Raw genomic sequence first — 27,027 nt, 5'->3', positions numbered from 1 at the left:
AGGGGGAAAGTGCACACCCTTGTCTCACCCCTTTTCTTATTCTTTGTTCTGTACCGTTGGGTCCACATTGATCACACCCACTTCGTTTTTATACAAACTATGGACAATTCTACGATCATTGTATAGCATTCCGATTTCTTTCAGAATTCTAAGTATTTAATTCCATTCCACGTTATCATATGCCTTCTCTAACTCGACAAATGCTTTGAAAGTCGGTTTTTTTTTCTCCATTTTCTTTTCTATGAGCAGCCTAAGTGCCAAAATTGCTTCTCTTGTGCCCTTGCTTTTCCTAAATCCGAATTGGTCCTTCCAGGAATTCCTCTGCTCTTCCTTCGATTCTCCTGTAAATGATTCTTGTTCGACGCATGTGTCGTCAGGCTTATGGTCCTAAAGTCTTCTAATCGTTCCTTATTGTTATAAAATATGTAACTATAGCAAAAATGAAGTGCCATAGGATAGATACCCTAGGCTAGTGGTCTATCGTATGTATTGCGGCTAGTCGCCACAACGGATAAAAATTTCGAGAAGGCTGAAGCCCACCAAGCCCCCCCAAGCTGGCTACGTGGCTGAGGCAGAGGAGTGTTATGCAGAGCTGTGATTCAAAACTCGATCCGAGAGGCGAAGGCAGTCAGTTTCGGATGTCATTTGAAAGACGCAGTAATAGAGAAAGCAATAATTGTAGATCTTAATAAGGCGTGGAATGTAGACGATGGCGAAAGAGATGGGAATGGACATTACGACTATAAAAAATACCCCCGCGGGTTTTAGCATCACATTATCGCACGCTTTGAAGGCATAAAACAATCCAATCTGGAGAAATGATTGGCAAGGAAAAGGTGGGTTTGGAATAACGGTGAGAACATGAGCATTTTTCACGTCAATGGAGACATTTTCAAATTTGGTAGGTTTATTTGCCATTCCATAGTAAATCGCCGCTTGGAAAAAGCTGTTTTGAGATATTTTTTAAATTAATGCAGTTATTTTGTGGGGCATGAAGATTAATCACAAGAATTCCAAATTAAATTGATTTTGTGAAGCCTTGTGACAAAGGCATAGCATAGAAGTAGATGGTCAAAAATTTTAATAGGTTGACAGAGCAACTATTTGAATAGCATGAAACAGGCAAACGGATGGATCAATATATGAGGATGTCATGAAGAGAATCGCAATGGCGTTCGAGGCGGTAATGAATAGGACTAATTGGAGGATAATTAAGAAAAAGTATTAAGAAAAGGATTTGAAGAGTCTAATTTTAACAAATCGCACTGTATACCGCCACAGTTTAAGGGTAGCGAGAACGCTAAGAAATGAGGACGAGAAAAAGCTGTTGGCATTCGAGATGTGAAAGTGGAGGATAAAGGGAAGGGTAAGATGGAGGTAACAAAGAAGGAACGAGGAAGTGCCAGATATGGTGCTTGAGGTAAAGAAATCTCCATTGGAGATCAGAGATACAAAGTATGTGGATGGAGGCCGTACTTGCGGGGAGAGGATAATGAAAAGCCTGAGACAGGTAAGAATGTTCGGTTGGTGGAGAAGAGGAAAGAAAAATCAGGATCCACGCATGCTACGAAATAAAATACGTATTGACCGATTCAAAACGGGAAGTACTATATTAAAAGGGGAACAGGCCGGAATTATTCGTAAAATGTTCCATATAAACATACCTATACCGATATATTATCATTGATGATATTTTCTAATTGAGAATTTCTTAAGATATTCAAAAGATTGATTTACGGCCTACCTTGTAGCATCGTCATCTCAATAAGATTCATCGGTCATTTTAATTTTTTTATTAAAAGACATTGCAATCACCCACAGTTTCCAAACCGGATAGATATATTAAATATAGCGTTTTTCAAAACGGTCAAATTTTCTGTACTTTTCCCCTCAGGCTCCAAAATTTGAAATAAAAATCTCAGAAAGTTAAAAATTTTAAGCCGCATTTTTCGGCAAAAAGATATAAATTATGATGAAACTTGACATGAAAAGTTCTTTATGCAGGCTATTGGCTCCTTTTTCATCAATTAGATGATGAATGAATAAAAACAACCTTTGTAATTTTAAAAGATTAAAAAAAAATCATTCAGCATGAATTTTCACAGAGTGAAACTCGAATCAATGGATTTCAATTAGATGATCTTCTACGGTGCCATGTATACACTACCTTTTACTATATTTTTACAGTAAATAGTGCGATGAAGGCAAGACAGAAATTCAAGTTGATGCCAAAGTGATGTTAAAAATTACAGAATTCATTCAAAGCGATGGGTAGGTATCTGGTTAATGCCATACCTGGCATGCCAATTATCTCCGATTACATTATTCTTTACATTGCAAGGCAATTCATAGCATAATCAAACACATTCCCCATACCATTAATTCCGTCAACAAATTATCGTTATTACTCCTCCGGACCAATTGGAAAAAAAAATACTTCATCCGGTCATACATAATAAAATAGAGTATACATTGGCTTACACGTTTTGTCGGCTGCCTATTATATGAACCTACATGACCTCGGGCTTCGTTAAAGGTCATTCAGTCGATGAGAATGGGGCATATAACTGGAAAATTGAAGTTTATAACCATTTTCATTACGATTCTTTATTCTCACTGCAAGGTTCCACCAATGTCTCAACGACAAACTTAACTTGCCTTTCCTGTCATGGTATACCCATCAATATGACTCCGTTCTCGGTAAAGTCCTCACCTGCCAAATCAAATATCGCAGGTTCGAGTGCCACCTGAGTAGGTTGCCTCTATCCAGGGCAGAGTGTCTATGAACGTTCTTTTGTTTGCTAATTGTTTGTACAAAAAACATTCTCCCTTTAAAGGCCATAAATGCGCTGTTGTCGGGGCAATATGGATAAAAAAAGCAAGTTTAATTACTATCATGGACGACGATGAGACTCAGGAACCACGAGAAAAAGAGAAACTTTCGAAAAAATATCACTACCAAACTTTATCCTGAATCAGCTGCTTATTCTGAATGGAACTGGGGTTTAGGCGATGCTGTTACCTGATGGGGTAGTATACTGCCGTTGAAGTTATTATTTCTCGGATGATGAACTTCTGTTGGAGGACTACGCGGAGGTATGTGTCACCAGGGGGGAAAACTGAACATATAGGCTGCAATAAATATTGAATTTACATGAGATGAGATGAAATCTCTTCCTTTAAGTCTCTCTGACCAAGTTCTTACCAAAATGGCTTAGATTACGTTCGAAAAATACTTTCTACTCAGAGGGGGATGAACACTTTGGTTACACCCAAGCTCATAGGAACGACCTAAACATTCTTATTGTTAGCGTTCTGTAAAGAAAGGGGGTGAATGTAGGAAAGAAAACACTACCCTGGGGACCTAAACTTCAACTGATAACCCAGGAAGAGGTAGGAGGAACAGTGGGTAAGCTCCTTGATAGGTGAAATCATAAACACACAAGAGGGTTCGGGATGTTATGATATTTATATCATAGAGAAAGTATATATACTTACTCTATCGTATTATCAAAGACAACTATTGTTTTGGGTATGCATTTGTTTTACATTCAGTGGGCCATGATGAAAATTCTAATGATACCCAACCGAGATAAAGAGGGACCGAAGGATGATGATCATAGTTCTTAATGCATAGATTCATTACCTTAAAACTGCTCTCAAGAAGTCCAGAAGATTACAGAGGAATGAAGAAACAAGCACTCAGATAACCCACTCACGTACAGTATGTGAATATGGGGTATAGTCCAATAACTCTAAAAATTATCATGGAAACTAAGGAAAAAAGTTGCAAAACGTTCAATCGTTGACTTCATGATGGCCATGGAAAACCTATAAAGGAATAAAATGATAGAACTTTTTGGTGTAATTGGAGCTGAAAGAATGACGGGTCTGGGGTATTCTTGACGGAGGGGCGTTATCTGTACATTTTGAAGACAGACCGAGGAGTGAGGAAATTCAGAGTACCCAGCAGAATGAGGATGACAACGGAAAAAGTTAACTTAATTTTTAAAAATTATATTTTGGCATAAAATTAGCATTGAAATGTTTTCGATTTCCTGAAAAAATAATGCACTAAGAATTTTGAAGAAAGTCCTTCGGGAAACCTGACATACTGTCCGGTATCCGCGGGTCATAGGCGGATTTAGGGGGGGGGGGGGGGGGGGACGGGGAAACGTGCAACGATTCAAATGTGGACAAGATTTTTTATACGGTTATCATTACGCTCGTGTTGTTTTGTGTATTACGGAGGCTCAAAGATTTTATTTCATTTAAAAATAAAGAGAATATTTCGCATAGCCATTGTTGTATGCTGTTTTTAATCTCAAATATTAGAAGACCCTTTGCCTGTCAGACCCTTTTGCCCCTTCCAGAAAAATCCTGGATCCGACCTTGGAGTTGTTCTTAATCCCAAATATGAGAGGACCTTTTTCCTTTCAGATCCATATGCTCTGTATCCTCTTTCTTCCTTGAAAGTGGAAATATGAGGACATAAATTTTACTTCTTATTATTTGAAATGTGCAGAAAGTTCCTTCAATAGGAGAGAAGAAACAGAGTTGACAAGGAATTGTTTTTTTTGCTAACTCCAGACAAACAAATGATCTATAGGATTTTTTTAAATTATACATTTTATACCTACCAATTTTGTGAGTTCTATTGAATATTATCGCTAAAAATGCCAAAAATCTAGAACAAAAAAGCCAAGAAAAAAATTCTGGATCCGCCCTTGATTTGGGTGTCTCATAAATCTGGGTCAAGAGAATCGAAAGAGAGAAAAGAGCTTCGCCGACATCAGTTAATTACAAACGAAAGACAGTTGAGTATTCCTTACAACGGACTATGAAACATCATCGAAGTTCGCTCTCTTAAGATATCATATATGTATCAGATAGTTTATTTGAACCTTCGTGGAGATAGGAAAGGTCGCATTGTAAGCCACCACTAAGAAACTAAAATAAAATGACCTCCGCAACGATTAGCCCAGCTATCTAGCCAATCCAAATCTTTAATTAGGCTTCTCTAAGGCCCAGGGGATATGGAGATATATCAGATTATCTATATCACGGTAAGACAGAGGTTGAAGAATAGTGCGAAAAACTCTTGCAGCTACCCTGCAGCGGACGCGGATCTACTTTTCGGTCTTATCTTTTTTAGATAAAGAGTTGAAACCTATGAATACAAATTCCGATAATGGTGAGATTAAATGACAGCGAATACTGAAAATGCTTCGTAGGGATAGTAAAGGAAAATGTTTGGATTTGATTGAGAGTGACAATAGGGTGTCCAAAATACATATACATGTACCGTTCAGTCCAAGAATCGATCATTGAAAAAAGTAGGATGACCAATCGAGCGGAGTAGAAGCTTTCTCTTACGCGGGGAAAAACTTTGTCAGTGTGGTCTCCTGTGAAGCCATCGGAAAGAACACAGGATTTAAAAGTGCAATTTTTTTAACATATCCTAGGACATCTGGGTAGTACACGAAATATTACAGCTATTTTGGATTCTCGAATTAATTTTTTTCCTGATAATTAATTGCTTGATACAATGTGAAATAAGAAGTATGCTGGCAAGAGGTCTGCTTGGAAGGGGTGCAAGGAAAACATACCTCACTGAACTGACGGCTTTTTTGGCATAATCACCCTTTGCTGGAGAGCAAAAATTGAAAGAAAAAACGTTTTTGCCTCTGTAAATCTGATATCGGGGATATTAACGTTTTATAATTGAACGGGCGCAACTTAGTTCATATTTTTGCTACGCTTTATCATATTGCAGCATTAACAAATGAAACCGTTCCAAAGGAAAATCAAACTTTTTCCGGTTTGGTGTATGCATTTTTTTCATAAATTCTAATTATTCAATTTTCGGTACTCTTGCAGTATGAATGAAGGAGTTATAGTGCCAGATGCAGGTTCGGAAAATTGAAATGAAAGGTAAATGCACTTTTCCACTGTAATTTATTGCGTCAACCTTACATTCCAATGTGACACTGTTCTGTGATAGATGCATATTCCCTGTTTCCACGCCTCGAAATAATAGCCTGCTGCAGAGTAGAAACATTAGGCCCCTAGCACACACGCCGATTTTGTACAGCCTGCAAAATACCGACCGATATTTTACCGGTAAAGCGCTGCTTGCACACACGCCGGATTTTTACCGGTCAAACGATCACTTGCTTGCTTGTTGTGCCCGTGCAGGTGATCCACAGTGGCAATGGCCAGCTGCTAACTGGCCGGTGGATGACCGATATTTCACCGATCGTCCAAAATCTATGTGTGTGCAAGGGGCCTTATGCATGGGCAATGTATATGCTGATAACAAATTCATGGCCCTGCACATTAAAGGAATTACTAGCCAGATTTCGCGGAGAAAATAATGGTTCATGATATTTATATAATCGTAGTAAATGCTACTCTTGACCCCTGGTTCGTGCCGTAGGTGATAACTTTTCAGTAAAAAAAAAACGATTTTGAGGCAAAAATGAAATGGGAGTAATAAGTACGAATGAGGTCATAATAACATTTGTGCCATCCGCTAAGTTGAAAGATATAGCTGCTGGAAAAATATTTTTCGCTTTCAAAAAATAAATTACGTTGATGTTACACTTATCACAAGGTACTGTCACTTTCAAAAGTTTTAGGACAAAATTTGTGGCGCGACCTCTGCTTCTAGAGAAATTTAAGTTTCCCTTACTCTTTTTGTTTTCTTTATTATTATTAAATTATTCTACCGACTAAGGTAGGTTACCATGTAGTACTTGGTTACGCAGCGAAAATATTTCGTTTGCACGTGAAGATATATATTCACTCAGAGGGAGATGTTAATTGCGAATTGATCAATCTGATTCGATTTATGTAGGATTCAATGATTATTTCGTGTGTAGGAATTTACTGCGTACTTGCCCCGGTTTTCGCTCTTGGTTTATATTTTACTCATTATAAAACTTCGTTTATTTTACACCCTATTATGAATGCAAAACCTAGAAGGCCTAAAGATCTCACCACTTTTTGTAGTGACCCACCTTTCTTTCGTCATTGCGTTAGGTGGAGCGCATTTTTAAGTATTTCAATCCTATAGTAGTCCTCAATTGTTTTAGTCATAGCTGCTAGCATAAATTTTGTGAAAAAAATCTTAATTCTTCAGCTGCAAAGCTGGGAACTGCGGAAAACAACAACGAGAAATATACTTGGACTTGGATCTTAATTCTTCTTTTCAATGAGCAAATTATAAAGCACAATTCTTATTATTCTCTTTAGAATTCTAAACTTTTCCTCGCTCGAGGAAATTTTTATTGAAGTAAATTGTGCACCACGGGTTTACAACCCGGGTACAGGTAATAAATCAACGCTGATACCGGTTTTCACTGCAGTATTCTATCCTAGGTATTACAAAGCTCCCACTGTTACATACTTGCGTGGCCTAGTAGATTAAACGTGCGAATCTTGTGGGGGTAATTGTAAGAACGAGTCCCCGACGGAGATAAACATTGAAGTTATTATTTTTCATGTCATTCACTCGTTTTGCATAAATTTATATATTTCAAATCGTTTTAAATTCGCTTCAACAGCTTTATATTTATACTTTTTTACGATAATGAGTCCTATAAAAGTTAGGAATTGGGTCGGGTTAGACGAATAATTTCTATGAATAGCTAGTACCTTTTGAAGGTTAGGGATTTGCAAAAGGTCATGTTAACCTGGCGGTGAAGGGCGTATAAAAATCCAGCGTCGGTGTCAACGTAATTGTTTAAGATTGGCGACAAAGGGTTATACATATCAGTTGATTATTGCAAATTTATCAATTGGTTTTCCATTGCTGTTGGTTATTAAGATGTTATGTAAAGAACACCATGCTGATCACCCGCCTCGTGAGGCTGGTATTGGAGCACAGAGGGCTAGCCAGTGGTAAAGATTGGATGAAAACCTTGCCTCGGCATTAACTAACTCGTGATATACCGGCGGGAAGGAGTCATACCTTTTATTATTATCCACACTATGTTCTGGTAACTTGAAAATAAAAATTGAACTTACACTATTTTTAAAAATTTTGCTGTGCCATGTAATGAAATTGCCGGCCTCGGTGGCGGCGGGGTAACGTCCTCGCCTGCCAAACTAGAGGTCGCGGGTTCGAGTCTCGCCTGGGTAGGATTCCGAAGGTCGCGGGTTCAAGTCCCGCCTGGATAGGTTGCCTCTTCCAGGACATGGGTGCGTGTGATCGTCTGCTATTGATTGTTTAAAAACTCCCTATGTAAAGGCCTCATTGTGCTGTTTTAGGGGGTAATGGAAATAAATACATCTAATACACTTATGAATCACCTTCGGTCAGTTGGTGTTCTCCGCCCTCACCTGAAGCTTAGTGGTCAACACGCCATCATCTGAGAAAGCAACGCATGCCGCCGCGAGTTATCCCGCCAACGACACGCCACCATTCCCGTCGATACGGACACCCATGGGAGGAAGCTAACTCAGTCCCTCCTTCTGACCCCTGGGTGGGTCCTAGGCGACATTCTCTTGGTTGTCCCGGCCGCTACCCCGGGATTCTGGGCCGCCAGTATCGCCCATAGTACACTTGGAGGACACGTCAGGTCCGCTAATTAGGGTGTTAGGCCCCAAACAGCCCTCTATGCCCTCCCCAACGAGCCAGCAGACCGCCATGGCGGCCCCTGAAGGAGCGTCTAACATTTATTAAAGTCCTTTATGGCTCGGGGGAAAAGCGAATTCCCATGAAGATGACGGCATCGGGCAACTAGGCACCACCATACCAACCAAAGCTATGAGCGAGGAACGCGACCGTCAGTTTGCCGCAAACCCTGATCAACCACTGCCTCCGCTGCCGCATCGCATGCTGCCTCTTCTCCAACTGAAGCTGATAAACACCAACGACAAGGAGCGATTCTTGGCTATTACTCACCTTTGCGGCCTTAAGGTTGTAATTGAAAACCACAAATCATCGCCCAGACCTCGACAATGCACCCGCTGTCAAAATTTCGGCCATACCTACAAATCCTGTGGCCTTCAGACTCGCTGAGTCCGTTGCGGCGCAGAGCACTCGCACGCCGACTGCCAAGTCTTTCAGCAGTACCGGCCAAATGCGCCAACTGCGGAGGCCCACATCCAGCCAGATACAGAGGTTGCCCGTAGCATAAGTTCTTCGCTGAGAAGTTGAGATGTAGCAGAACTCCCACAGCTCAACCTGTCCCGACTGCTGAACATTTCCCACCACTTCCGATGCAGCCCACAACCCCTTCTCATCGTGCCACTTCTCCTTCCTTCGACTTTAACCTACCATCCATTCTCTCTTCGCTACTCACTCCTTCCATAAAACAAAAAAATCACCACCTTCCCATCAAACCTGATCAAGAAACTCTTTACCCCTTCCTCTACCCCAAAAACAGAAACCGTCTTCAACGAACTCATTCAAGTATCACTCTCACTTCTCAGTGATGGCTAAGCATCCGGCATCTCAACTCACGACATGGGCGCAGCCAAAAATTAAGGCTGGGGCAACTAATACTTTGGGGTGTTGGGGTATTGCATACCCTCCAGGGTAAGTGGGAATTGCGGGGGCCTTCCTCCAGAAAATTTTTAAGATTAATGTTTCCAAATGGCGAGTTTTACGCCTTTCTGAGGGATATTTGATTAATACTAAGACTTTTATATAAGTAATACTAATCCATTGAGTAAAATTGATTAAATTTAAAAATTTCTCTGAGCTCTTTAACCCCCAAAACCCCCCTCGCTGCGCCACTGACTCACGATACTGCAGTGGAACATCTATGGCCTCCACCTGAAGCAAGAAGTTCGCTTTCTTCTCATTCAGCATCCCGTCTACGCTGCTCTACTACAAAGGACTCATCTGAAACCCGAAAAATCCATATTTTTTCCTGGCCATCAAAAATTCCAAACAGATCGACTTCACAACGCCGGCGGCGGAGTCCTGATAACTGGTCAAAATTTTACAGCAAGAAACACAACTCCCTTTCACGCGGCAATCTGCAGTTGAAGCCGTCGGAGTCAACATCCGCAACAAACTGGGAAATGTAAACCTCTGCTCCGCTTATCGTCCTCCTCACCGACCAACCAAGGGAGATTTCCAATAAAATTTCCTCACACCTCAATGGACGGTTCGTTAAAAGCGACGATCTGAACACCAAGCATATCACCTGGGGCTGTCACCGATCCATTAGGGCCGGCTATTTGTTTCTGACACACAAACGTCCCCCAAACTTTGCCCTCCTTGCTCCTTCATCACCCGCCCATTTTTCTACCCGTGGTTCTGCCGATATTCTCGACATTGCCCTCACCCAAAACTTGCCAATTCCCTCTTCCCCAACTACCCTTGATTCTTCCACTTCTGACCACCTTCCCATTCTATACTATGTTCCTCGTTCCTCTGAGCACCGGGTTCAAAATATCAAAAATAAAACTGAACTATTCAAAATTCCGTCGCATCGTTGGTGACAACTCCCATCGACTTCCCGAACTCCCTCTCAACAACAGATCCAACGCAGATCACTTCGAGGAAAAAATAACTCACCTCATCCAGGACGCTGCGAAAGAAGCCTCATTTTTACCACCGCCTTCATCCTTCCCTGAAGCCATCCCAAAGCATACTCTAACCACAATCGGCCATCGGAATGTAGCCAGTAAAGTGTGGCAAGGAACCAGTGGCGGATACAGAGAAAATTCAAGGGGGGGGCGCAAAAGACATCTTGAGTTACCTTTACTTTTATCGCAATAAAAAATAATCAAGTCACATGCAGAGCTTCAGAAATTTTAACTAAAGTGATTTAACACACATTCAAGACAATGCCATCTTATGATATAAAAAAGTTAAAATTATGGTTCTGCTATGTTTGGCAATACGGGTGGCCCCGCAAAGGGGGGGCGCGCGCCCCCTGCGCCCCCCATCTGTATCCGCCACTGCAAGGAACCAGGCAACGTGATGACCGAATGAAATTTACGCCCTCAGAAACAACGTCCGAAGGTTCCTCAAGAAACTGCATCAAAAATCCTGGAACACAACTCAAATCCATTGGCGGCCCTGACAGCTCCATCCGGCCAATTGCGAAAGCCCTTAAGACTCCGAGGCACGATCCTCCCTCTTTGCTATCCTCACACGGCAGAGCGACCACTGGTCAAGGGTAGGCCGACCTCTTTACTTTCATTCTGGAAAGCGCTTTTCCAACGATGTAAAGTCTCCCTTTGAAAAAGACTGCGAGGAAGCCTGGCTATGGTCACAATGAGACCTCTCTCTAAGTGGAGACTACAAGATGACGACATGATTTACACTCACTTACCTACCCATAGATATTAATTTATTGCCAATAGTCAACGTTATTTCTGCAAGTTATTTCAGGCATTCAATGTGAACGATGAGTAAGGTCACACTAATCATAATAAAACTTTACTCATGTCAATTAATATTAATAATTGGGTGTTTCCATTTTCAAGAGATATTCAAAATTTATTTCAGACTTTGATATCTTTTACCTGATGAATAACAAAAAGTGAGCGCTGAAAACAGGGTGTTTTCCTATTATTTTTAACTGCCTACATAAAAGTTTATTACTCATCAAGTACATATTTCACGCTTTTAGATTTTTAAATTACGTTATCTATTTTTTGTGATTAAGCAAAAAATGAAAATTTTCAAGCATGCGAAAACATGACAGCTAAGTACCAATGCTGGGAAAAGTCCGTGTGATGTCATTCTGGTTCCGGCTGCTGCTGTGTGAGGCCAACTTGGTGCAAGGCTATGGGTACCAATACAATGCATGCTGCTAGCAGGTAGCGCTTGGCTTAAATAAGAATTATCAATACCCTATCAAATGAAGGAAACTTACTGACAATAAGCAATTTTAATAGGTGATTTTAAGAAATGTTTCCCTGAGCTCTGTGCCTCATGCATGCATTGGTAATCTCAGATGATGTAAAACTCACGACTAATCGTATAGTATCTGGGTCCCCGTGACGTCATGTGGAAAGGTATCGCATGGCCACCAATCTGGCCTTTTTCAGATGAGTTTAAATTGACCATTACCATTCATCTAAACTGTATTTCTAAACTGGGATTCTAAAATAAATATTCGTAAACTGGGATTTCTAAAACCAAATAATTTGTATATTATGAATACACTAATGGCGAGTAACGAATCGCAATCAATGCCTTTCGATTTCTTTGACGAAGGAAACTACCCTATTTGGCATTTGTATAGAGATATCATTTTCATCAAATGGTGGTGGGGTCAAGTCCTTGCTTGCCAAACCGTAGGTGGCGGGTTCGAATCCCACTTGTGTGCGTGGTCCCTATCCAGGGCATAATCCTCCATTGTAAAGGCCTCAATTTGCTGTTTACTGGGGAGTTTGAAATAAATTAATTAATTAAATTAAAAACCCAACTTGAGGAACATCCCCCATTATTGAAGCAGCTAAGATAAAAATGATTTCCACATCTCCAATAAGGAAATTACAATAAAGTTCAATCATATTGATTTTTATTCCAATTTCAGGAAAAATATAAAAAATACAGGGATACTCCTTTCAACATTTAAACAAAGTATGTAAATGTAACTTTTATGGCTAGGAAATAAGTTGCACAGCGGAACCTGTTAAAGTTAAAATCAACAGGAGGTAAACTCATTCAATGCCAATAAATTGGCACCACAAGGATAATCTTAATTTTTTTGCTAACAGATTTCAAAGAAGAGATATACCATGGACGGAAAACATTATCCAACATATTAGTTTACATAATACGTATGTATATGGCAAAAAGAATATCTCAAATTAAACTCTTTACACAGTTAAAATAATTTTCCTCCAACAAAAGGTAATGTCAGGCTCACAAAAACTTTCATCTTTTTTGGACTTTGGAGAAGACTGCACACATACATACACTAAAAAAATGCATTTGATGTCGCAAACACCCATTACTGTAAACTGCCAAAGAGTTATGGATGTCTAAAGTTTTTAGACCTAAGTTGCCACAGGGAGCTGGATACAATGGATTCATAGGAAGGTAAATTAACTTCTTTTCTGTACAGTTGCAACAATGAGAAACTTGAATAACATTTAGCAAAATTATAATTCAATACCTATCAATTAAACTGCACAGATAAAAATTCAGTTGAGCTACGTGAAGAGAATTGTTAGGAACTGGATACTAAGAGCCCTTCTATTTACACTTAATAAATCATGTTTACAATTTCATTATAATACTGACCAATGATAAAGATAAGAAAGAAAGGCTGGTGTTCACTGCTGTTTCATTTGTAAAAGGAGGAAATCATTTAAAATGATGTACGATCAAGTCTTGTATGTAACTTGACATGTAATAAACATTTACATCAAGATTCATACATAAATATGGCTGGGGTCAGGAGTAAAATGTTACTGAAAGAAATAAATATATTTTAAGTTTAAAATGAACTAAATATAGTAGCCGTGATTAATCTATTAATACATCATTTGGAAAATCTTGAACATTTTCATAGTTTAAAAAAAAAGGCAAGATAAAAAGTTTAGCAAGCAATTGTTCACTATGCTTTTGACAGGTTTCACTGCATCAGCAAATATGAAGCATTGATAACCATTAACATCTGATAATAGAGACAATAAAAATTTTCAAGGAATAAAAAACTTTGTTTTGCATTTTGGTGAGATAAAAAAGAACCAACTCCATACATAATTGGAATGTATAATATTTCTTCACACCTATGTCGGTTTAATAAAATCTATGAGGAATCCGATAGAACAACAATGAAACTGCTGGCTTAAAATTACCTTGTGAGTCATTCAAGATTTTTCTGCTGTTATTCCCATGCATTATTCATCAGTAAAATACTAAAAAGAAAAATTTACCAACTGAAAAAATTGCCACAAAAATAATGATTATAAAAACACAGCCAACTTGCATAATACCATACTTTGAAATATCATAATATTTAACTGTATTGCACATGAATGTATGACTCTGGTGCAAACAGAAACATGAGCAAGCTTTAGGAACAGGAAAAAATATATGCATCAGCAACAACTGCAAAGCAAATGCAGGTTAAAATTATGAGGTTCATTAACCATGTATAACTTACTGATTGTAAATATCATCTGCAACAAGATTCACCTTCACAGTATTGCATGCAAATAAAAAGTATGAATTATTCAAAAAAATGGCAGTAGGTAGTAGGTAAACGATTCATAGGAAGTAGAAATATTTACAAATATAAAACACATAAATACATAAAATACAATTCCATGAGATGGCCCATTGTATTCTAAAGCATGGGCCTGAGCCCCACAACCTTGTTTAAACTGAAGGTTTAAAAATAATCCTTCACCTTTGAGTTCACCCCACAAAAGACCCTTATCATTAGCACCTATCTTTTCTTTTTGATGCGTTTCCTATATCCTTTGCCAAACCACCCTGGATTAGTTAAAACTGCAGGACAAGGTGATTTATCTACTGGGCCACAATCTTTAATGCTTGGCTCCAACACCAGGTTTGGAGATTCACAACTACTGTCCTCATCTTCATCCTTACTTTCCAGTTTACCTGTGCTGGAACTGTTTCGTCTTTTCTTTGAAGGCCCAAGGGCACCTAATCGCTCACAACAATCACAGACAGGAGTCTTTACTTCATCATCAGTAGCATTTGCAAATACAGGCACACAACGGGCATAGTACAAACAACGATATGAACCTCGCTGAGCCCGGCAATAGTGACATAATCCAGCCCCAAAACTATTATTTGGGTCACCCCCACCAGGAACGGAACCATTAGCCACTGTTCTACCACTTGCTCCAGGATTTAACTTTCGATCATTTTTCAGATCTGAATTGCCTCCTGCAACTTTGGGCTTGCTTTTAACAAACTTGGCAGTCTTGGCTTTTTGTTCCCTTTTGCTATTCATTGGTCCACCCTTTGACTTAGGAGTGCCCAACAAATTCTTGGAGTCTGACGGAAGGTAACTGCTTTCCTGGCCTTTGACTTTTTCATTCTTCACTTCACTGCTCTTATCAGCTCTAACACCCTCACCTTCAGACTTTTCACTAAACGCACTTTCACATTTATGTTTATCACCAATAAGAGTAATTTCAGATGCCAAACTGCTTCCCTTTTTAAAATCACTCGCCTTTGAAGACTGATTACTCACCAGTTTGTCACTTGAATCTGACGAAACACTAGCAGCACAAAAATATGTCTTTCCATGCAAGAACTCCTCACATTCCTTTTCCAAAGTATTCTTTTTATCACTTTCTAATACTGATGAATTGGAAGGTTTTTTCTCAGCAGCCTCTTCAACATCCTTAAACAAATGTGTGTCACCACAAATGGATACAATCTTGTTATGCCCATCAATTGTGTACTTTGAATCATCCTCGGTGTTTGTACTTTGAATGCAGTTGGTGCCAGAGGGTGAAAGATTTTCCATTTTATCAGACACAATTGGTACTAGCTGGTGAAGAGGTTTCACATCCATTATTTCATTTGCGGAGGATTTTTCTTCCATCGATGAATGCTGCAAAGCAGGTCTTGATGTGGTATGCATTTCAAGTGGATGAAGTAAAGTTGCATGGGCAAAAATTGGGTCCCTAGAGCGGTCATAATGAGGTATGGGAATCTGCAGATGTGCCATCACTTGTTTCATTACATCATCACACCTGCCTGAAATGATATTAGACAAAATTAATGTACATATATATATAGGCCCATAAATGTTTAACCACATTTTTTGTTTAAACTATTGGCTATATAAACCCATATGGAGAGAGATTCGTGGACAGCTCCTGATGGACTACAACACCACAAAGTTTGATTGAAATCTGAGACCCGGTTTTGTCACACTCCCCTTGTCAGACAACAGTTGTCTTAAATAAAAATTTTTTAACCCCCAAACCTGATGGTACTTTTATCCTCACACATATGTACAGCAGACAATTATCTGTTGTGGCATTCCAGAAGACGATGAGTGGCAGGAAAAAAACCTCTTGATTAATTTTAGAGGATTCTCCAATGATTAACCAACTGTAAATTTAAAAAAAACTTCATCTAAAATCTTTAAACATATTTACCATATTGCAAATGCACAATTATTGTTGTGGCCTCCCATGCCCAAGGGAACCGGAGATTTCATTGCACTCAGGCATGTTTACATTTGGACAAGTCAAGGTACCACTGGAGAGCAAGGGGGACAGAGGTGGAGGTAGTGGGGGAAGCGGAAAAGAGATGAAGGAAGTAGAGATTGCATGAATCACAGCTAGGTACTCGCTTACATAAACGTAGTTAGTCATGGGCACAGTTTCCTGGAGTATATGGAAAACAATCACTTCATCGCAGTTATATGATTGTGGTCAGGAGAAGAGAGTCTCAAGGAGTCCAAGTACAAATCTAAGACAATAGACTATGTGCATAAATAATAATATGTTAGTTAAAAAACAGTTGAGGCTATGCCACCACATCAATTCACTATCTATTATACTCACCTTTATACTGATTGTAACTACATAGACAAAGGTCGCGTGTGAAAGTTAGACAGCGACATTTTCTCCAGATTTTTTCTGAAATTAATCTTGCTACAACTTCGAGCCCAATTAAATCGAGACAGGCGGTGTCGCAAATGCTTCAAAAAGGAAACCTTGTACGCTACGCGATCATATTTCGTCGCGGCGAGTGGGCCGAACAGAAACAATTCCATATCATTTCTAAATCAGAACTGCTCAGTGTCCGACTTCACACCCCCAGTCCGACTTTAGACGGAATGACGGTGCAAGAAATTAAAGTGAAAGTTTGGATTATTTGTCTTTTCTGATTATTCCTTCCACCTCTCCCCATTATTAGCCCGGATAATCCGTAGTTTGCTTGACTTTCATTCCAAGAAAATGAAATGTGTAGTTAGAATATATGAAAAATGAATAATTAGATTATGATTCATTTTTCTAAAACACAATTACCACAGAAATGGGTTACATTAGAATAGTCACAAGACAAATGACATTACCATTAATTTTTAAAGTTGCCTGATCATCTTTTGGAGTCCATTGAAGATTAACAATGAATAGGTTGGGCCGCTTCTTCACTGGTTTGTCCATGCACCAAAGCCAAGGATATTTCTTCAAGACCTAAAAGTTTAAAATTAGAACGGTGCAATTCTCATTCAGGAATTAAATCAGTATTCTAAATGTAATTCATTTAAATCCAAAGAATTTAACTTAAAGCCTGATTGAATTAGCTTTTTCACAAATAGGTGCCTCAAGCCTATCAGCATAGCATGTCATGTTGTGAGTTTATTTCTGAACACTGATTGGCCTTCAAGAAGCACCCATGAGGGATCAAGGTTTCCAATGAAAATAATCTTCAATGATAATGAAAACACTTCACAAAGTAAAATCTGCACTAGAAGTATTTATTATTCCTCTAAATTTCATGAGATAATCCCATCTAAAATCTCATATTCAATATACCTTGTTGACTGATTTCCAAAAGAGTGAATTAAGGAAATAAGAACAATTACGTGGATAACAAAAATACAAAATGCAAAGTGCACAAGTGGGAATAGCAAATGGAGAATAGGGAAGAGCATGGTATGACAAGGTTGCCAACGATCACCGTTTCAAAGATCAACGATCACTATACTACACAGACTGGCAAAATATCAAGAGCAAAGGTCTAAGATCCCGAATCTTTGGGTGGAGAGATGATGATATCCATGACATTTGAGAGAGCCCACCAATCACTAAAATTACTGGCAGCCATTAATGGATCCTTTAGAAAAGGAATTATATTTACCTATGAATACACATATGAATAAATGTACATCAAAAAAAGAGTGATGAGATTGCCCAATGAAAATCAAACCTAAAGAAATGAGAGTATGAAGAGTGGCATCAATTTGAATATCCTGAGGAGGTTAATCACTAAGCCAACAGTGATAGCAGAAAAAACTTCAGGAGGAGAATAGCTTTAGCAGAAACTGAATTCTGCAACAACAGACATGCATAAAGGGAAGGAAGCTAAAGAAAATACCCCACAAAGAGACTAGCTTGATTTATAATATCATGTGATGAAGAGAAATGAGAATGCATATAGCAATGCAACTTTGTAATTGGTACTTTAAGATAAAGAAATTAATTGCTTATACCCTGAGGCTGGAGCCGATGCAAAGTATCATATCAGCAGCATCTGCAGCATCACATGCACCTTTCCAATTCAATGGCCAAGCCAAAGTACCCCGTTCCCCAAAGTGAACAATAGTATCCACCAACGGAGATAGGCAAGTGTAACACCGGCGGCGTGTATTATGGGCAAACCGGCCCGTGTGCTCGGTGACATCAAAGAGGCGCCAGTATTCCTTAGGAGGGTTGCAGGTCTTGCACACCTGTTTGAGGCAATCAAGAACAAAGAGAAATCTATCAATGAAAACTACAGGTAATAAGAACTTCAGGAGATAATATGATTATTTATTAAAAGAGAGCTCTGTTAATACTTCAGTGTTTAACATAAATTAACAGTTGCTGATCCTCTTAAGTTTATTCACAAGATTTGCTTTTCAAATAAAAATGTCTATTTGAGAAATCTTTGAATAAAATATCATTGATAAGCATTACTGAAATTCAAATGACATACATTCATAAATATTTTTTGATTCAATGTTTGTTTGTTCATTAACAATAAAAAATTTACATAAAAAATTTTATCATTACATACATATTAATTGTACATCCAAATAAATATTAGAACAATGAAAATTCCTCAGACATGGGAATCACCCTCCACTCTGCCACACAGTATTCTTAAATACAGTGTCAGTATCTTTAAATAAAATTTTTCTGCGCAACAATAGGGAGGTCCTTATTTTTAAAGTTTTCGAATTTCTTTTGGGATGCCCCCAGTTTTGTTCCATTTGGTGAGAAAATACATTGTGAAAATTATATTTGAGAGAGGAATTTTATTCCTGGGTGTCCAAATGATTTGATTTTCCTTCACTTTTTACACCGAAACACATATTTTTCCCAGCATATGATAATCAACACATTTGAGGAAAACTATTTGGATGTAAAAGAAAGGTAAAAGACAGTACATTTTATCGCCTGTATGTGTAAAGTTGTACATGAGTTAGTGGGGCTTAAATATCCCTACTGACTAGAATGGTCAAAAATATAAGCATAAAGGTTAGTTTTTAAGAATGCTCACTATTGGCATTTTGGATCTCCGTTTAGGAAAAATTACTGGAATATGGAAAGCAAACCCAACAACAATAATAATAAACCCAATAAAACACTGCTGCCAAGGAGGGGCCAACTTCATTGATGATGCCACTAGCACCTTTAAGTTGGAGTGGAGTATTAAATGTTTTACCAATACGAGTATGCAATGCATATTTAAAGGTGGAGACTATTCTAAAGAGGTCAATTAAATGACTTCTCAGAAATTATTACTATAGTTCACACTCAAGTACATATTTCCAGACCTTCAAATAAGAATTTGATGGAAAATGGCACAAAAATACCTCTGCATTTACCTATTTTGTAAGAATATCACTCTTTTTACCTTTCACTACTCCCTGTGCAAACAAGGGAAGTGGTTTTTCTCCAAATAGTCATTGTTTGAAGTGGACATTTCCTAGTGTAACACTAGGACATACTTTTAACTGGGAAACAGGGTACACCCCTCCCTTTCTCTTTTCAGCATGCTCCTTTCCATTAAGAGAACTTGCAACCATAAATACATGATAAATGATATCAAATTACCACCAGCTTCCTTAAATATATCATAAATGTAATCATAATGATAAGATCGAAAGCAAGAAATCATGACTTCATCTGGTGGGCACATCAGTAAATAACGGGAATTCACATTAACATCAATTAAATACTAATGCGCAAAATATTGTGAAACTTCGGATTACTATTGTGAAATCCTTACAATAGATGAAATGGACGTTTTGGTATCTCAATCCATTTTGTTGCTACAAAGCAGTAAATGCTATATATCCAGGTGGCAAGCAGAAAAAAGTATCAAAATTCAGTTTCTGAGTACAAAATGAAATTACAATAAACATCAAAATAGCTTGCATACCATCATTTAAGGCTTAAATAAATGATTTTTAGTTGCGCCCTTTTTCCCGAAGTAATTGATGGTGTGGGGTGCCTCTGACACCCCAAAAAGGTTCCTTTCTTTGTCTTTGTAAACATTTATATTTTTCAAAAGTTTACATCACAACATATCTTTTGTTTTTTCAGGCATTGCAATACTCAAGAGTTTGAACCATTTACTTAGCTTTTATTTTTTAAATAAAATATTTTTGAACACCCTGATTTCCAGCAGGTAATTCGAGTTCCTCTACAAAAATTGCTGAAATTTATTATTTTCGCTTTATCCTAGGAATACATTAGGAATATTGAGATAAATAAACATGAGTTATATGATTATAAACATCTATCATTGTATCTCATCATATTTTGAACAATGCCTCAGGTAAATACTACCCATTTACCGATATTGAATCGATTTTCCAAAATGTTTTCTTGAGACAAAATTCACAATGATTTTACCATTGCTGATAACAAATTTTTGCCCTGAGAGAACAGTGTCTCAGCAAAATCTATAAGGAATGACCATAAAATATTATATTTTTCGAATTTTGACCCTCCCCCCCTATATTGCATTTGAGCGAGGGTCAGGGGTTTGCCTAGAGGTCTCAAAATTTTCAAGCCTTATTTTTGATCGGTCCCACAACTTTTTTCCATTGGGCCAGATGGATTTGAAAAATATCGATTTTTCCGATCCGCCCTACCGTACAGCTGTATGGAAATGCATAGCAGACAGACAAACAGATATCCTCTTTCATTAATAAATATGTACATATATAGAGGGAGATAAGTTGTCTTCAGAATTTTCTCATCCTTTATTTACCTCTATGCCCCTTGTAGCGTGGTCAGCCCCCCGGAACTAGGGCTTTAGGCATGTTCCTATTTTGAAGCCAGTTCAGGGCTGTGGCCAGTAGAGGCGCCACTAGTCGAAGAGCCCATCGGGGGCATTACGTTGCTTGGCTCAACATTGGATTTTTTCGGTAATAGATACGGAATATAATGTGAATACCGTCTATGTAATACGTTATTTTTAATTCAAATAACATCCAAATCAAATGCTCGAGTTAAGGTGTATCTTAAGGAATGCAATTATTTAACTAGGTGGAGTAAAGGGATAGCTGTTAGGGCGATGAAATCAGGAATGAAATTATTATATTCGCTTCAGCACTGTGGTGAATTAGGAGTCAAAATAAATTGAGAAAAGAAAGGAAAACGTACCATCTTTAACTGTGGACGAAATGGGACAATTGCTCCGTTAACCAATAAAATTATACCAGGTACAGGCACTTCTTAAAATTTTTATTAAGGAAATAAGCAACCATGAATCATGGGCGTAACCAGAAGGGAGCAGCCCCCAGCCCCCCCCCCCCCCCAGGAACAAAAATAGCAAATTTTTTAAAGGAAAATCAGGACTGAATTGAAACGAAAGTTTTGAACAAATTTTCTTTTAACATACGACAAATGATATTAGAGTAAGACATGCCACTAAAATAAAAATAATTTGTTTTCATGCAAATAATTTAAAAAACTAATGAACCGCTATTATAATTTTCTTTAAATATTGGTTTCATTCACTCTATCTGTGCATCTCAGTGGTGGATATGGATGGGAGCGCCCCCCCCCCCCTTTGAGGGGCCACCCGTATTGTCAGACATTGCAAAACCACAATTCTAAGCTTTTTTATATCATAAGATGGCATTGTCTTGAATATGTGTATAATAACTTTAATTAAAAATTTCTGAAGCTTTGCATGTGACTTCATTATTTTTTATTTCGATAAAAGTAAAGATATCTTTTGTGCTCCCCCCCCTTTTTTGTGTTTTCTGCGATGAAAACTCAAGGGGGGCGGGTAAGATTGGTTTTCTCTCTTCCCCAAATGCACCAGTAGCGTATACATCTGTATCCGCTACTGATGCATCTTGAACGATCATAGATTGCCACCACCCCCTAGTTTTGATCTTGGGTAAGCCCTTGGCATGAATTCAGTTAATATTAGGTACTACCATCTAATTGCAAATTATTAGCCCAAATCGATTGGCAATAAGAAGCTATTGTCAATTACTAAATCGGGCCTTAGGAATAGTGGTAAGGAGGTGGAAAAATGTGAAAATTTTAAGAAGTGATACAACCCAGACTCGTTTAAAAGGAATGAGCCAAAAGGAAAGTCCTAGTATAAAAATCACAGCAAAGGAAATCAAAAGATATCATCCATCTATTCAATAGGAAAGCAAACAAAATCCTAGGAACATAGAAAAGAAAATACATTGCAGTTACAATGGCAGAGCAAGACTGCACCCAAGACAATTAAAGATACATTTTAAGAAAATTAAGACCCTTTTAAGAAGGCTTTTACACAGTAGGGGTGAAGAACAAGTATGAAATTGTTATCAGTGAACCAGCCCAAGTTTTGAAAACTTGGAAAGAAAACTTAACTGAGCTCTTAAACTGCGAAGAAAGTAAAGATAGGGAAGAAAATGAAAAGGAGAGGATATAAATGTTTAAGTTATGATGCATGGGCGTACCCAGGATCATAACTAGGGGGGAGGGGGCAAGCCATGGTCTAGCGGGGGAGGGGGGGGGCAAGCCAACTTGTGACATTTTAGCACGTAAAAGATGAATGTAACCAAAATTTTAAGAAAACTATAACAGTGCTTTATTAGTAATGCAATTATAATTCCTTGATTAATAGATTCGAGATTAATCCTTCTAGATTATTTCCTTGAAAAATAGTTTTATTTTAGTTACATATCTTATACTATTACATATCATTATTCGTGGGTTTAAAGAAAATTTGTCGAAAACTTTCGTTTCAATTCAGTTCTGATTTTGCTTAAAGACTTGTGCGATTTTTGCTTCTGGGGGGGGGGGGGCAACTCATGGATGATAGTTACCCACGCTCTGAGCCAACAAAGATGAAATAAAATCCGTATTACAGATTTCTGTTTCAAAAGCGGCAAAGCTGTTGGTAAAGATGCCCTGATGCTTTTTTAATAAAAATTGTCACAAGAGTATGGCCAAAAGACAGAATGGGAGGAATATAGAGGGATACTTTATCAAAAGAGGATAAAAAAAAGTCTGTTTAAAAGTCAATGAAGACAGAAAAAATGACCTGAATATTATTAGAAATGAACACGAAGACAATTCTATACCAGCGTTACATCATTAATTTAATCAAAACACCAATTTAAATATCCAGCGGAACGACCGTAGTGAATTAGACTGTAGAGATCAGTTAGAAATTATGTAAATTATGGAAAACCAGGACAGCACTCTGATAAACGAATATCTTTTATCCATCTTTTTCCCCTGTTCTGGCGTTCGACGGCACTTCAAATATACAATATTCCGTCTTCGAACTGCCATAGCCGGTGGAACAATTCGGCACAACATACGACCACGGCATCCCTCCGAAAGAGATAAATAGTAGGAATTTTTACTAAATAAAAATGATTTTTAGGTTCAATAGAACAAACGAATCATACTACAGCGGTAAATAACCTCAGTTGCTCGCTCAATCTTCAAATAAGAGTGTTAAACACATGTCCTCTCAAGAGAAATTCAGGCTGAATCATGTGCTCAGGGCTCTTAAGCTTGGGCTTTTCTACAGGTGGCGCCACCCCCAAACCAAAGCGGAGAACGCAGGAACTGGCTTCAAAAAAGGAACATGGATTCCAATGGGCAGGGATAGGGAGTTCTAGGGGGCTGAGCGTGGTTCTACCAAGGGAGTGATGTGCAGTGCCATCTACGAATAACATGCCACAACTGCAAACGCCAGGCAATATTCAGCTGTTTGCAGCCTTGCTGACAAGTGGTAGACACAGCGATCCATGCTATTACTAGGGCAGTGCCAGTAGTCTGCTATTACCACGCAATGAGAAGGACTGTTATGCCACTGTGCCAAAGGACAGCGGACATTTTGTGTGTGCTCTGTAGTGTTCAACAAAATAAAATGTTATTGTTTTTCAATTGTAGTGGTTAATTCAAATTGAAGCTACTTCTCCTCGCTACTAATTTTAATCGAGGCCACTACATTTCTGCATGAAAATTACTTTCCCCATATTAACGTTCTAATTAATCCTTTCTTTCAAACTAAATATTCTATATATTCTATATCAATATAGGTATATAATATTTCTAAATAAAAATTTCTTTCTACCTATTAATAAATATATTAAATTTCCCCATTAGGGCATCGAGTAGTATTTGACAGTGCAGCTCACTACCAACTCATATGTTGACAGTCAATCAACAAATCACTCTTATATTCAGAATTCATTAACCTCAAAAATTAAATTGTGAGTCGCCTATTAGTATAGAGGGTGAAATTATCTGAGAGAAGGGGGTTAACTATAAAGTACACTATACAAAACCTGACTTACCTCAATGTACATGTTTCCATGCAACTCTGACAAGGAATGGCGAGGTAAAGCAGCTCGAAGATGAAGTCCGTCACAATTCTGAGACACCACATGCTTTACGAGACCACTTCGCTGAAGCTGAGATAGAGCCATATGCGTCAAGGTTGGTTCCGCTCTTGATAAATCATGTAGCCTGTCATAGGAATAATAAAATGACTTGATTAAAACCAACCAGTAAAATGAGTGTGGCGAGTCAAACAGGAAGTACAACGCACCGACGCTGATCAGCGCGGTCAACCAGGCGAGGCCGGTCAACGCGGCGAGGCTGCCGCATTGAACCAAAAGCAGTATATCCAGCGTATATAAGACCAGCGGAGAAGCCACCGCAGAGTCAGAAATATAAGAGAAGGTGCCAGCAGAAAGCTGTGCTAGAGAGAACTGTGCCACCTCAAGTGTAAACCGATTTTTTTACATAATAAAAATCGTACATTGGAAGAGTATTGTTTGTTTGCAACATAGCCTGACAGCGACCTTACATGAGGAATAGCCACTTCCCTGTTGTAATTATTTTCATTACTTTCAAATTGATCGAAAAAAAATTGTTCCTGACAAATTATATGTTCACCATCTACGCAATTCTGCTTTATGTTAGGTCATAATCTGCTTAATTACGGAATACACCACTTTTTCCGATCACTGTTCTCTACATAACAGCATATTTATTTCATATGATGTTGTCCGGTAGTTGGAATCGTCTATTTCCCCCAACCCTTTCACCTTTTACTATTTCTTACATTCCTCACTTCAATATTTATGATCCTTTTAATAGAATACCCAATCCAATATATTTTTCTTCGCCTATTAAGTCCATTTACCTCCAACTCTTTGCTTAACAACCTCAATTCTCATCCTGCCTTCCTTATTGATTTCCTTTCTTTTCTACTTAACCACGTCTAAAAATGTTATTATCCTTATTCATCTTCCTTTCTCAACAAGAGGGTAATAACAAAAGGAATGAGATTAACTCAGAGATTAATCTTGGTGAGTACAACCACCCTTGCTAGAGCCAAGCATCAAAATTTAAAACACATTACTTCATGATAGAGAAAAATCTTGTTATAAAATATTTTAAATGGAAATATTACCCAATATCTTTTCCTTGCTGGAGTAGAGTCCAAATTCCATTAGCACCTCTGTAATCAGGTATACAAGCAGCAGTGCTGATTCCCGCTCCAGTATAAATTACGAGGTGCCGAGCTGATTTTATTGCTGACGCAAGAGTTGAGCACTTTTCAGCCAATTCTCCAGGAGGATCTTCAAACTCCTTCAAGCGTTCTTTGATCCTCTGCCGCGACTGTATCCTACGAAGAAATTAAAATACCATCATAGATGAGTTTGTAACAATTACACAGTAAACGTAAAAAAATCGATAATTACAAGCTCATGTAGCTTGATAAAAGCCAAACGGAATTTAAAGTCACACAAAAATTATCCGTTCAGTGACATAAATACTGCAACCAATCAACAGTGGAAAAGATTAATACCATCTATTGTCTACCATCTATCCCGAGGCTGAAAAAGGAGCACAAAAATTGAACTCATAACAAAGAATGATGAAAATAGAATTGAGGCCATGTTCTGCGTGATTAATTTGCAACAAAATGACGCGATAGATATCATACAAGAGTAAATCATTGAGCCACAACCATAACGTTGCATTCATTTATGCAAAGTCATAAGGGTACAATTCTATACCAATTCCAATTCAGCGAAGGTAGGCGCAAAACCGCTCATCGCCATAAATTACATAGATAAGTGAAACGGCACATATATCAAGCCTTAAAAGTTCTATGGGTCCTACCTCTTTTTCACCTCTTCCACGACTTCTGAGCATTCGAAGAGAAACTTCTTCTCTTCATCACTCCTGTCACTCTCTGGCTTCATCAGAATACTAGCAGCCTATTTGACAAAAATCACTCAAGATAAGAGATTGGAAGGATTTCATATCGCATCAAAATATTTTTGAATGAAAATTTTACTCAAACTTCTGAAAGAAGCTAGATTATAACTTATAAAGGTAATTAGAGCATTGTTCTCTAATTGATCAAAAACATACCCGTTTATAAGTTGCACTCTTTTCCTCTTTGACCCAAAACTTATTTTCGGTAGTTGATTTCCTCCTGGAAACACTATACCCACATCCACCCTTAATTTCCATTTTAGAGCCATAAACTTGATAAACAAACCTCAGTCAAGAACATAAACAAAACAAAATATCGTTACACAGACTCGAAATTACAGTCGATGAAAAACATCCCATGAATGACTCGCGTGGAGCGCAACACCGAGTTTGCAGCATCCGATGGTTTACAATACTTTTGCCTCTGTAAATGGATTATATTCATCGTTTATTGTGTACTATTCGATTGGAAGGAATTCAAATACCCTTAAAATTAATACGTTTCAAATCCAGACTGTACTAAAATATCAGTATCACTCATACAAAAAGTATCTATTGAAGCTCCATTGATTCGCTTTTCACATGTTTTTAGTGTATACAAGTGCTTTTAAAAATAGC

At 38.2% G+C, this 27,027-nt stretch overlaps 1 protein-coding gene across 1 annotated transcript; it reads right to left on the bottom strand.

Moving 5' to 3' along the window:
* Window positions 1–12,480: 12,480 nt before the first annotated feature.
* On the bottom strand, window positions 12,481–26,961 carry LOC124172060 (NAD-dependent protein deacetylase Sirt7). The gene is made up of 7 exons (XM_046551468.1): window positions 26,566–26,961; window positions 26,311–26,408; window positions 25,595–25,810; window positions 24,471–24,642; window positions 18,141–18,377; window positions 17,001–17,121; window positions 12,481–15,667 (listed from the first exon to the last, which is right to left on the bottom strand). Exons 1-7 carry the CDS (start codon window positions 26,665–26,667, stop codon window positions 14,379–14,381), a joined length of 2,235 nt encoding a protein of 744 aa, XP_046407424.1. The 5' UTR covers window positions 26,668–26,961; the 3' UTR covers window positions 12,481–14,378.
* Window positions 26,962–27,027: the final 66 nt, after the last annotated feature.

Source organism: Ischnura elegans, chromosome 1 (assembly GCF_921293095.1).
Source record: "Ischnura elegans chromosome 1, ioIscEleg1.1, whole genome shotgun sequence".
Taxonomy (NCBI): Eukaryota; Metazoa; Arthropoda; class Insecta; order Odonata; family Coenagrionidae; genus Ischnura; species Ischnura elegans.
The sequence above is the reverse complement of the archived record's forward strand: the minus strand, read 5'-3'. Positions and strand labels throughout refer to the sequence as shown.